General features: G+C 43.1%; 1 protein-coding gene across 1 annotated transcript; it reads left to right on the forward strand.

Annotated features, from left to right (window-relative positions):
- Positions 1-483: 483 nt before the first annotated feature.
- SSBP1 (single stranded DNA binding protein 1) lies at positions 484-4,821 on the forward strand (the record flags this gene model as incomplete). Its single annotated transcript, XM_003202421.3, has 5 exons — positions 484-565; positions 1,889-2,029; positions 2,667-2,754; positions 3,319-3,407; positions 4,667-4,821. Coding segments are annotated over 5 exons (444 nt in total), but the record flags the coding sequence as incomplete, so codon positions are not given.
- Between the last annotated feature and the right edge of the window lie 6,820 nt (positions 4,822-11,641).

Here is an 11,641-nt window from a genome sequence, read left to right on the forward strand (position 1 = left end):
CAGGGCCCGGGCCCTGCTGGGAGGAGGCGGCGTTCCCAAGTGCGCGCTGCAGAAATGCGGTGCTTACGGCGTGTCCCCACGAAATGATTGCTGTAGGTTAACCTTTCTCCTTGGCAGCTGTTTAACCTAGTAGTCTATGAGTAATCCGGTTGGCTTCATTCATCGTAGATTTGCAGGATGGCTTAGGCTGGAGGGGACCTCAAAGCCCACCCAGCCCCATCTCCCTGTCGTGTGCAGGGCTGCCACCCAGCAGCTCGGGCTGCCCGGGGCCCCTTCCAACCTGGCCTTGAGTGTCTCCGGGGATGGAGCACCACAGCTTCTTTGGGCAGCCCGTGCCTCACATTGAGTGGAATTGAGCTCTCCAGGTGCCCTTGCAAGTCGCTGGAAAGAAATGTTACTGCAAAATCTCAGTTGGCACTTGAAAAACGAGCAGTAAAAGCACATGGTGTAAGTGGTGCTCATGCTTTGTGTCCTGAAAGCTAATTTCTGTCTGTTCTTCAGGTGTTCCGTCAGTTGGTGAGACATGAGTCTGGTGATACAGTCGGCTCGTTAGTACTGGAACGATGTAAGTAGCTCCTGTGTGTGTCCGAGGTGATGCTTAGCTGTTACTCTTTGTGTTTTCATCCTGGTTTTAGAATGGCTGATGTATGCCAGGGGAGGAGCAGGTATGAATAATAGCTGCTGACTGCAGAAACCAAGAATGCTGTTTCAAACAGACTCTTCAGGAGCTTCACGTCTTGGACTGTGTCATGTCAAGCAGCCCTTAAAGGAGAAAGCCTGGAAGCCCCGACAAGGTGTACAGCCTGAAGCAGGAAGGTGGTCTTGTTTTATTAGTGGCAGTGAATCAATCCTCCTATGTTTTTTTTTTTCTTAGCTGCCTCTAGGAATACCATGCTCCTGTTGCTCAAACTTCCCTGTGCCTGGGATGTTTGGGTGCTGCTACTACTGCATCAGGTGTATGTTTGACTCCACCATTCAGTTCATGTGCTCCTAGCGTAATAGTAGTTCTCCACCTCTTCCAGCTCGCCTTCATCAAAAATAAATTGTCTGTTTGTTGCTGATATGTCTGTTAAAATTGGTGACCTCAAGTCAGAGGGTGTGATGTAATAATGGAATGTTGTTTTGAAGGCATTGTTTTAATTATAAAATAGGACAATGAACTACTATAGTTTTATAGCTTAAAAGTCAAAGTGTTTTTAAATAAATGCTAGTCTCATATAACGTGTTTCCTTCCAGTACTTTGAAAGAAGCTTGTAAGGAGGAGGACTGGCTTTTCACATGGTCAGATAGTGATAGGATAAGGGGGAATGGCTGTAAACTAAGAGAGAGGAAGTTTAGGTTAGATGTTAGAAATTCTTTACTCAGAGTGGTGAGGCACTGGCACAGCTGCACAGAGTGCCCCCATTCCTGGAGGCACTCAGGGCCAGGTTGGATGAGGCCCTGGACAACCTGAGCTGCTGGGAGAGAGGGGGAAGCCCTGCCCAAGGCAGGGAGATGGGGCTGAGTGGGCTTTGAAGTCCCTTCCAACTAAGCTGTTCTGTGGAAAAGATAACAAAAGACCCAGGAAAAAATAAAGAGCTTCAGCTTTCTAAATGAAGTTACTTAGTGATAATAGTAATACAACAGTAACTGCTGTGGGACCTGATTAGCCCAGTTGTAAAAACTGGAGGATGATCAGAAAGTGTGGGAAGTAACTATTTTGGCCTTTGATAAAAGCTGCTGATTGATTTAAGACTTACGGTGATCAGAAGGATCATAATTCACCTGCACAAACCTCTTTGGATTCCTTATTCTCCTCCTACCACTGAAGGGGGTAAAATTACTGATTCTGTACTGGTTTGCCCCATACTGCTTAGTGCATCTCACCTTGTTTACTGTCTTGTTTCAGCCATGAATCGTGTTCAGTTACTTGGTCGGGTTGGACAGGACCCTATCATGAGGCAAGTGGATGGAAAAAATCCTGTTACCATATTTTCTCTTGCAACCAATGAGATGTGGCGGACAGGAGAAAATGAGGTAGCACAGACAGGTGAGTCTGCAACAAAGGCTGCGGCAGGTTGCTGCTACTGAGTGCTACTGAACGTGCAAACTTCAGAACAATGCTTTGTCTTCAGGCTGCTCTGTACATCTCTCAGGTGCAGGGAAGATCCTTGGAGGTAGTTTGTACATCCCTTCTTAAATCCTCAACAGCATGTACCAAATAGGGATTTGTTTTTTGATTCTTCTCTGGAGAAGTGGAAAGAGTGCTGATTTAGCAATTCGTTCTTGTTGGGATTGCCAGAAGTATAGCAGTTCCATACTCTTACTTGCATCCCATGGGGGAAAAAAGAATGAATACATTTTCTTTAATTCTTCCATCAGTCTTTATTTACAGTTGTCTCCTTTTCTCTAGCTTTTGTACAATCTGGAGTCTGTAAGGAGGGGGAGGGGTGAAGTCTTACAGGCATTTTTTTTCCAAGAAAACCAATATCTTGGTTTGAACTGTGCTCTTGCACAATACTAATGCTTGGACACGAATGGGTAGAACACTGAGTACTACATAGTATACTTCCATTTCTTAAATCTCTTTTCATAATTTGAGAACACCAACATGTTAAAACTCGTTTCTGAATCTTACTTCAGTAAGAGGATGTGGCATCCAGCTTTGTTATTTTTATGTACCCTAGGTGATATCAGTCAGAAGACAACATGGCACAGGATCTCTGTCTTCAGACCAGGCCTCAGAGATGTTACGTATCAATATGTGAAGAAGGGGTAAGTGAATGTAGTAGACACTTTGCCACACTTTGCCACACTTTGCCACACTTTGCCACACTTTGCCACACTTTGCCACACTTTGCCACACTTTGCCACACTTTGCCAGTAGCTTTAGAGTGATGTAGTCTCCCCTTAGTCTCCTGTTCTCCATACTAATCAGCCATGGTTTATTCAGCTGTTCCTCATAATTCTTGTTTTCTTGCTCTTTCACCAGCACTATTGCTCTTCTCTGCACACGCTCGAGCAACTCAATATCTTTCTTGTAGTGAGGGACCCCAAACTGAGCACGTACTCAAGATGCAGTCTTACCAGTGCAGAGTTCAGAGGGGCAATCAGTTCCCTTGTCCCACTGTCCACGCTATTTCTGATGCAAGTCAGGATGCTGTTTTACCTTCTTGACCACTTTTGGTGACTGGGAGCTGTACTAAGATAGAAGTGCCTTCAAGTTACTTAGCAAATGTGCTACACACAAATGAGGCAAAAGCCTGTGGGTTCAGAATCAAATATAAAGGAGGAAATAAATGCAGTTCTCTGACTGGAACCAAATTCTTGACTTTTCAGTTCTCGGCTGTATGTTGAAGGGAAACTAGACTATGGTGAATATACAGATAAAAACAACGTGAGGCGGCAGGCGACAACAATTATTGCAGGTAAGGAACAACGTGCTGTTCTGCTTTGCCCCTTTAAATGGAAAGGGGGTGGAGAACCTTAGAAATAGAGCTTGGCTTGTCTTTGTCTTCAGAATCCATGATTGAGGATTCTGAGAACGAAGAGGCTTTTTGCAGTTTCTGGACTGTACCACTAGATGTCCCTTGGCACTGCATATGAAGGGACAGAAAGTGAGAGCAATAGTTGCAAATTATTGCATAGTTTGCTTACACAAACCAATTAGTGGTGCAGGCAGGTATGTGTTTCAAGGATATTGGCATGAAGTACTGCAAGTCAGCTAGATTCTTTTTCTAGCTGAAGTAGGGTTTTAGTAGCTTTCTCTCAGGTTTGGCAAGGAATTTTTTCTTTAAGATTAGAGGCTTCACCGATTTTAAGGACCTCTGTTTGTGAAAGATGTTTGATGGGTAGGAGTTGTCCCTTAGGTAGAAGCAGTGAAGAAGAGAACTGGGGAACTGAACCTCCTCTTGAGCTTTAAAATAGCCTGAGGATAACCAAGGATGTTTGGGACCTCTATCTTTTCTATGGGCGGAGCTACTGTCTTGTGGCTTTTGAAGGTGGGCTGAAATAACTAGGTAGTAAAGCAAACACTTTTGTTCTGTAACTGTAGCTAAAAAAAAAAAAAATAGAAGCCAGATGATGAGAAATAATGGATGTTTTTACAGTGCAGCCTCTTTAAAGCAACAGCAATCAAACTTTTACACGAGCACTTCCAGCTAGCAGTGCTATAGGTTGCTGCTTATAAATAGCTCAAGGGGGGAAGCAAATCATTTTTGTTATTTTAATTAGTGTTCATCCTATTGGTTTCTTGGTAATGTTCAGTATCCTCAGCCTCAAGAGATTTCAGAAACTACTGAGCCTTCATGAAATACCAGTTTCTTAAAACCCCATGAGCTTGGCATTGTAGTGCTTACTGAAAATGAGGAAAAAATGGAAATAAGCTGTAGCTGATAGAGATCAGTCAAAGAATTGAAATGCTATTTTAAAATGCTTTTATCGTCATACAGCAGATTTTCATCAAGTTAACCCATTTGTTTCAATATTTGGTCATCCTCAATCGTCATCTTTTTGGGGAGATAAAACTGGAGCCTCATATCAGAAAACTTTATTCTGTGAAATGTTCTGTTCTGAAATACATGTCTTTGCAGCTTCTTTTAACACAAATAGATTATCTTTGTGGTTGTGCAGGCATGCAGCATTGCAAAACAATTCTGAAGATTAAATTCTCTTTATTTCTTTTCAGATAACGTAATTTTTCTGAGTGATAATATCAAAGAAAAGGTATGAGATCATTAGCGCTTGGACCGAGGCCATTTCATTCCTTGTGCTTCATAATTCTGTTAATCATGTATATTGCTGTAGTTTCTTTAAAAAACAAATAAAATGTTTGATACCCACGTGGGGTCACTGTGTGTGTTTTGTTGTGTGGTTTTCCTGTGTGCCTTTTTCTTCAGCACTGTGTAGACTTTTCCTTCTTAAGGAGAAGGGCAACCCTAGAAAACTATATTCTTGTGTGAAGGAATATAAAAGTTGATGTCATCTCTTTGAATCTTCAGTTGTTTTCAAAGGTTGTTTCACTGACTGCCCTAATAACCTCTTTTTTTGTCTCGTGGGACTGAGCAACTTACCTCCCACCATTGACGTCCCTTCTCTGCTCTGTAAGTGTCATTCTCTGTTTTTCTCAAATAGGTAAATCAGACAGTAAGTTTAAAACAGCCGTTGGCTGCGAGTGGTGCTCAGCTTTGAGTTTGTCACAGATCATAGAATCATAAATCCAGAAAAGGCCATCAGTATGTTTGACTCTGGCCCTCTCCTGACTATAGCATTTGATCAAATTAGCTGTTGTCTTTCACTAAATCCTGCTTTGGTCATGTGCTTATGTTTTCAGCATTACAGCCTTGGACATTTTGTGAGCCTAAGATAGCATTGACATTCTCATTGTAGTATTTTATGGTGCTATGCCTACATTTGCCACCGGGAGGAGCTGGAAGAATGACTCTTGTTCCTTTTTTGAGAGGCCTGCAGTATGGTGTGGGAAAACATTTCTGATTCAGGATTCTGTTAATTGGGGAGTGCTGGTGGTTATGCCTTAACTCTGTTGTAATTGCCAGGGAGACTGAAGATTATTAGTGTTATTAGTGAAGAATTATGAATTAAAAGGTGCTTCATTCTAGTACATGAGGAGCTGTAAAATTCCTGCTGTAATACAGCATGATGCAAACAGGGAAATTAAAGCACTGGAAGTGCCAACTTCCTGCATTCAAAGCTTTTGGGATTTTGTATCTCCTCTCTCTTTCCTTCCACTGCAAAGCATGCTTGCTTGTAGTGCTTGCAGCTCTTTCTCCTTTAGAATGTCTTATGTTCCTCTATGTGATCATAGGTAGTACTACCAAAAACCTAAGTCCTTTCACTGTGGCATTTACTTCTGGATGAAGCTAATGCATTGGCTAATATCCTAGTCCCTATCATAGGCATACTGAAGTGTTAGATGCTTAAGGAAATGCTTAGTTGGTGAAATGCGTTATCTGTGTGAGATTGTGGTACCTTTTAAAATAGGAAGTTTAGTCTTAATTCCAGTAACTGCTCTTTGTTAGATCTGAGCCTGTTGGGAGGTTCTGATCAGTACAGCTAGAAAAGTGCTGCTGCTTTTCCTAGTTCAGTTATCTGTATGAGAAGCATGCCATGCATTTCAGAGGCTGAAAAGAGCAAACATTTTTGTGGTTATTTCTGCAGTGTGCATTAAAGCATAGCTGTCCCAAGGATGAACTCTTACTTGGCAATTCCTGCTATTTACTGGCTCTTCTGTCTCTATAGCAAGTCAGTTCAACGTGACATATACTGTTTGTTATTTCAGTGTGACCCCATATTGCTTTCCAATCTTTCTACTTTGAAATCAGAGCACAGCAGAGATGGCAACAATGACTGCCTTTGCAGCTGCGCATGCAGGTCCTGGCCAGTGCTCCTCTCAGTGCTGAAAGGCTCATCCTAGTCTCTGCTTATGGCTCACGATGAGGATAGTGTTGATCTAGCACAAGGTAGGCACTAGGTGCCAACACAGAAAATATTTGCTCAAGAGCTTCCACTTGCTTTTCCAGTTCTGTTTAAAGTCACTTTATAAAGATAAAGATTTTTAAAGATTTCTTTGTTGTACCTGCTGCAGAGATTATACATATCTATTGTGAGAACATAGTGTTTGGGCATGCGAGATCTTGAATGTTTATCACCATTTTGTATTAGGGCAGGTTTTACTGAGTGACTCTATTAGCAAGAGACAATAGTTAAAACATACTTTTGCCATCAGTTATTTTTTTGCTGTATGTTTACATTCTGTCTGCTTTGCAACCATGGGGCAAAGTTAATGCATAACAATAGTTTTGGTAATGAGAAATAGCGTGAAATCAACCTTCATAAAGCATCTCATTCATCTTTATTGCTTGTTATTTCCTCTGCAAGGGAATGTTAAAGTATGGAGTGGTATCTACTGACTTAAATACCTTGTTTGTGCTTTGTTTATAACTTGTTTATAGCTAGGCAAAGAGTACTTTTCCATTTTATTCCTCGGTGAATGGCATTCATCTTTCGATTGTTCCTGCTAACCTCTTGTGTAAACTGGATTAGGTAAACCCTGATTGCTTGCATCAGCTGGGGCTTTTATACATGTTTGACCTTCAAAAAGAATTTACTTTATGTTTTTATGAAGATAGATTGGAAGAGATTAAAAAACAAAAACAAATGTCTTTTTAAGTATTTGGAGCATTTCTTAACAGACCTGGGACAGAGCTACTTTGGTCAGTGAGGCATCTCAGCATCATTCAGTTGTTTCTTCCAATCTGGTGTAAGGTGGAGGGAACCCTCTTCTGAGCTTGTTTCAGTGGCTGTAGTGTTCTGGTTTGAAAACACTGTGGGCATTGCACCAGTTAAGAGCTTTCAAAATACGACACAGCGAGAAACGTTTTTCGCATTTAATTAAGGCTGAGCAGTGTCTGAGAACAAAGGTACCAACGCCCTACAATTCACTGAAACAGGACTTGATGCCTCTGGCTGAAGCAACTTATTTCATTTGTTTCAGGTCTCAATTTCTGAGGACAGTATAACAGCATGAATTAAGCACGACTGAAAGCTTGAACTATACAGAACTGCATGAGGTTTTTAGCAGCAGGTACCTGGTTTGACTACTGATACGGCCAACAGGTTGCACCCTGCTGACTGCACGGTATCAAGGGTAGGTGTCTGAGCCCCGTCCCTGCTCTGCTGTGAAGATTAGAGCTGCCTGTGGAAGCTTGGTGAAAGCTCATGCAGCAAGGCCTTGAATTGTCAAAGGCAGGAAAGCTGAATTAGTGCTTTGAGAAGTCCTGAAGTACAGGAGGGAGGAATGTTCTGGTAAAGGGTTCTTGTATTTCTGTCAGTGTACTGATTATGTGGTTTCAGTAGTATGCTGCCTCCAGTACTGGTAATCCCACATCTTTCACAAGTATTCATGTCAGAAAATGATTATAATGCCAGGATTTTGAGAAGAAAACTGCACTGTTTTCAAGCACACCTTCTATTTTTAACTGAAATTTCTGTGGTGGGAGCATTTTTTTTTGCAAATAGTTGAGTCTGTACAGGGCTGTTCAAACCAGCGCCTGTCCCACTTTCCGGTGGTGGTGGTGGTGGTGAGCTTCTTCACACAGAGGAGATCTCATGTACACAACAAATTTGCTTTGTTAGTGCTGTATCAGTTGCTGGCTAGTGGAAGTAATGTCTGCACATAACGATTATGCAAAGAAATCAGCTTCACAGGGTTTCTACAGAGAAATCCACTTGTGGGAAATGCATATTAGTGTAAGATTTTTCTTCTCTTGTTGCTTTATTTCCCAGATAAAAATCAGCTCAGTGCCATACTTAGCAGTTGTTGCTGGAGATTGTTTTAAAATTGCTATGATTAGAAATTGTCAGCCTGGACATTCTTTTTTTTGTTGTTCCTAAGCCTGAAGTTTGTGCCTTTAAGAAGAGCTAATTTTTGTTGAAGGAAGTCACCTTCTCTACATATGGTCATTTTCTATGGTTTTTAAAGGGTAAGGTCTTTTCATTTCTAGCTATCCTAAAAAAAAAATATCTTGTAGGCACTGTTGCTATTTGTTCTTTTCTTGTTGGTTGACTTTTAAAACTTATTTGAACAAAATGGCTTTCGAAAATGGATGGTTATCTTGATCCTGGTTGTCACAAGTCAGGAAAATGTCACTTGTAAATATTTAATGAGCCTTTGTGCAACTGACCTGATCAAGAACTGGGTAAGGACGCAGTCATAGGAGCTGGGCTTCTGTAACCCGGATCTGTGAGCAAAACAGAGCACCTTTCCTTTGCCAGGCTTTCTGTGATTTAACTTATTGGCTTGCATTGTAACTAGCTTTTTTGTTTGATATTTAAAGCAAGTGATCATTGTTTGGAGCCCTACATTAACAGCCTCCTCCTCCTTAGCTAGTTTGGTTTTCGGTGTGGTTTTTCACTGTGGGTTTTCTGCTCCTTGCATATAGGAGACAGAATGCTGAATAAAAGAAAACCAAGCTCTCCCATCTTCCCCTCAGCTGCACCTCTGCAGACCATAAAACCCCACATTTTCATCTTCATGTATCTTGACACTCAGTTTTTGCATTGTCCCCCTGTGTGAGAGAGTGAGTTTGAACATAGTTGAAAAGTCTGTGGTGACAGAAATGCTCAAGAGTTAGCTGCATTGGAATTTAAAACTGCTACTAAATTAACACAAAGAGGAAAGTTAAACAGCTTTGATTTTCAGCATGCTAGTAACTATTGAAATCTACAGTTTTTAAATCCCCCAAGCAATACAGGGAAAAAGTTAAGAGCATAGGTGTACCTGCATAACATTCTGGATGTTTTTGTGGTGATGTGTTTTTTCAGAGTGTATATTTCCTGGTGCATCGTCAGCTTGTGAGCAGTAATACAGAATGCATGAGTGCCATCCCAGATGCTGATTAATAAATACTCTCTCGAAAGAGTTAACTTTCTGTCGCTTTCATCTCCTTTCTTGATGCCTTTTACATGCTACCAATTTTTTTAGCAGGCCCAAGAATAGCTGGTTCTGCAGCACAACACTTCAGGGTAGTTGCTCCTACACAGGCCAATTCGTTGTAGTTCCTCATGAAGTCTCAGGGAATTCTTTTAGAAACACTGAAGCTCAAGAAATGAAAAACAGCCTTCAACACTGAGGCAGCAAGGCTGGCAAGGGATGCCTAGTTACCAATATCTGGCTACTAGTTACCAATGTTCATTAGTGAATAGCCTCAGAAATGGGTCATCTCTATGTATTGCAGTATTTTTGCAGCCAAAATTGTCTTTGATGGCATATTCGGCAGCAGTATGTACCACAACAGCAGCTGTGCCTCAGTACTGTTGTTACAAGAAAGACCACAGAGAAGTGCAGAGGGTAGAGGGACATGATTTTTTGTGACCCAGGAAGTATGGAAAACACTGGGGAAAAATAGCACGTTGTTTGCCCAGTGTGCCTAATTTCCTGTCATTTCTTTATTACCCAAGGGAAAATGATAAAAATACTTAGTGTACAGCTTGTATGTCTTCCTGAGAAATTTGTTAGGATGAGAAACTTCAGATCAGCCTTTACGAGTCCCTTATCTGCTGCATGTAGAGCAGATAAAGACGCAGTCACACAGTCTGCACTTTTTTTCCTTCTTTAAGGTGGTGTGTATTTGGTTGACCAGGCAAGCATGGCTCTCTAGTCACAGCAGTGTCTTCACAAGTGTTTAATGCCAGCCAGCAGAATGAGGAAGAGCCTTTTGTTTGGCCAGTTATCACGAGGCTGCAAAAACTTTAAAAGCAAAAAAAAAAAAAAAAAATCCAAAGATTCTGAACAAGGATCTGACCTTTACCAATTTCACAATCTATGCCTCAGAACTGGCACAATGTAATTGCTTTGACAAAAGAGCGTGACAGTGCCAAGATGCACGAAGTGTGTACCTCCGGCTGGCCTTGCCAAAGCAGTAGGTACCCATTCAAGTGTTAGGAATTTGGCTTTGGGTTCTCAGTGCTGCTGGGGGCATATCCTGGGTTGACTTGTTTCACAGTAACTTGAACTAACTCCCTCTTTGCAGGAGAGCTTTATTGTGGCAGCTGGGGATCTTCCCTTCATGTGTTCTTGACCAAACAATGCTGCTTTTGTTAAATTAAAAATAAACTTTCTTCTTTCACTCAAGTCAAAACCGAAGAGATTAATACATCTCAAAGGGTAAACCCTGACAAAGTCGCCATTATTCCTCCTCTTCTCTTTGCTGTTGTACCCAATGGGTGATGGGAGGCCGCAGAGGGCCCACCCAGGCCCCTTGGGGAGGGCTGGGGAGCTGACAGCGCAATGGTGTGGCAGCAGATGGAGCCCAGGGGGACGGCGGGGCTCTGGTTACAGCTCGAGCACAATGTGGGATGGAGTGCCAAGTGTTGGGCTGACCCACAGTGAAAGGCTTTGAGCGTGTGCCAGGAGCTGGAACTCAGGGCTGAAGAATGCCCGGCGTGTCGTATCGGAACCATGTGGCATCCTTTGTTTTTAAAGGACGATGAAATGTCAACGTTGTCCCAGTCTGGCATGGAACCAAGGTTAAAGTACCAGAATTCTATATTGATAGGGGTTCCCCTTGCTGCTGTCTGATTGGCACTGGGGAAGCAGTGCTGGGCTGTGAGCGGAGTGCGTGCTGCTGCAAACCGGCTGGCTGCACGGAGATGGAAGGCACAGTTAATCTAAAGTTCATGACACGGGATCCCCTGAAAGATCTCTAACAGACACGTGGGCTGTACTCAGCAATACCACACTATGTATTTTGCCCTTAATGCTCTCTTTTCAATTAGATCAAGAGGTGAAGGCCCTGGCGGACTTGCCGCACCCGAAGCTGGTCTGCATTCGACTCCGGACAGGGCGCTAACCGGGGCCGTAGGTTCCTTAGGGGCCGCGGCCGTTCCTCCGCCCACACGAAGCGGGAGGGCCGCCGCACTCCGGCCGCAGTCTTGTCGCTGTCTCATTGGCTGCCTTGCCCGTCGCTCCTGTGAAGCCCCGCCCACATTCCCCATCTGGATCCGTGGGGCCCTGGGGGCGCAGAGCGCCGATTGGGGCGCCGTCCACGCCCCGCTGCGCTCCTTAACCCCCCATTGGCCACGTGGGCGGCGGGGGCGGGGCCTAGCGGGGGCGCGGCTCGCAGCTGGCGGGGGCGCCCCTCCC

This window comes from Meleagris gallopavo, chromosome 1 (assembly GCF_000146605.3).
Source record: "Meleagris gallopavo isolate NT-WF06-2002-E0010 breed Aviagen turkey brand Nicholas breeding stock chromosome 1, Turkey_5.1, whole genome shotgun sequence".
In the NCBI taxonomy this organism is placed as follows: Eukaryota; Metazoa; Chordata; class Aves; order Galliformes; family Phasianidae; genus Meleagris; species Meleagris gallopavo.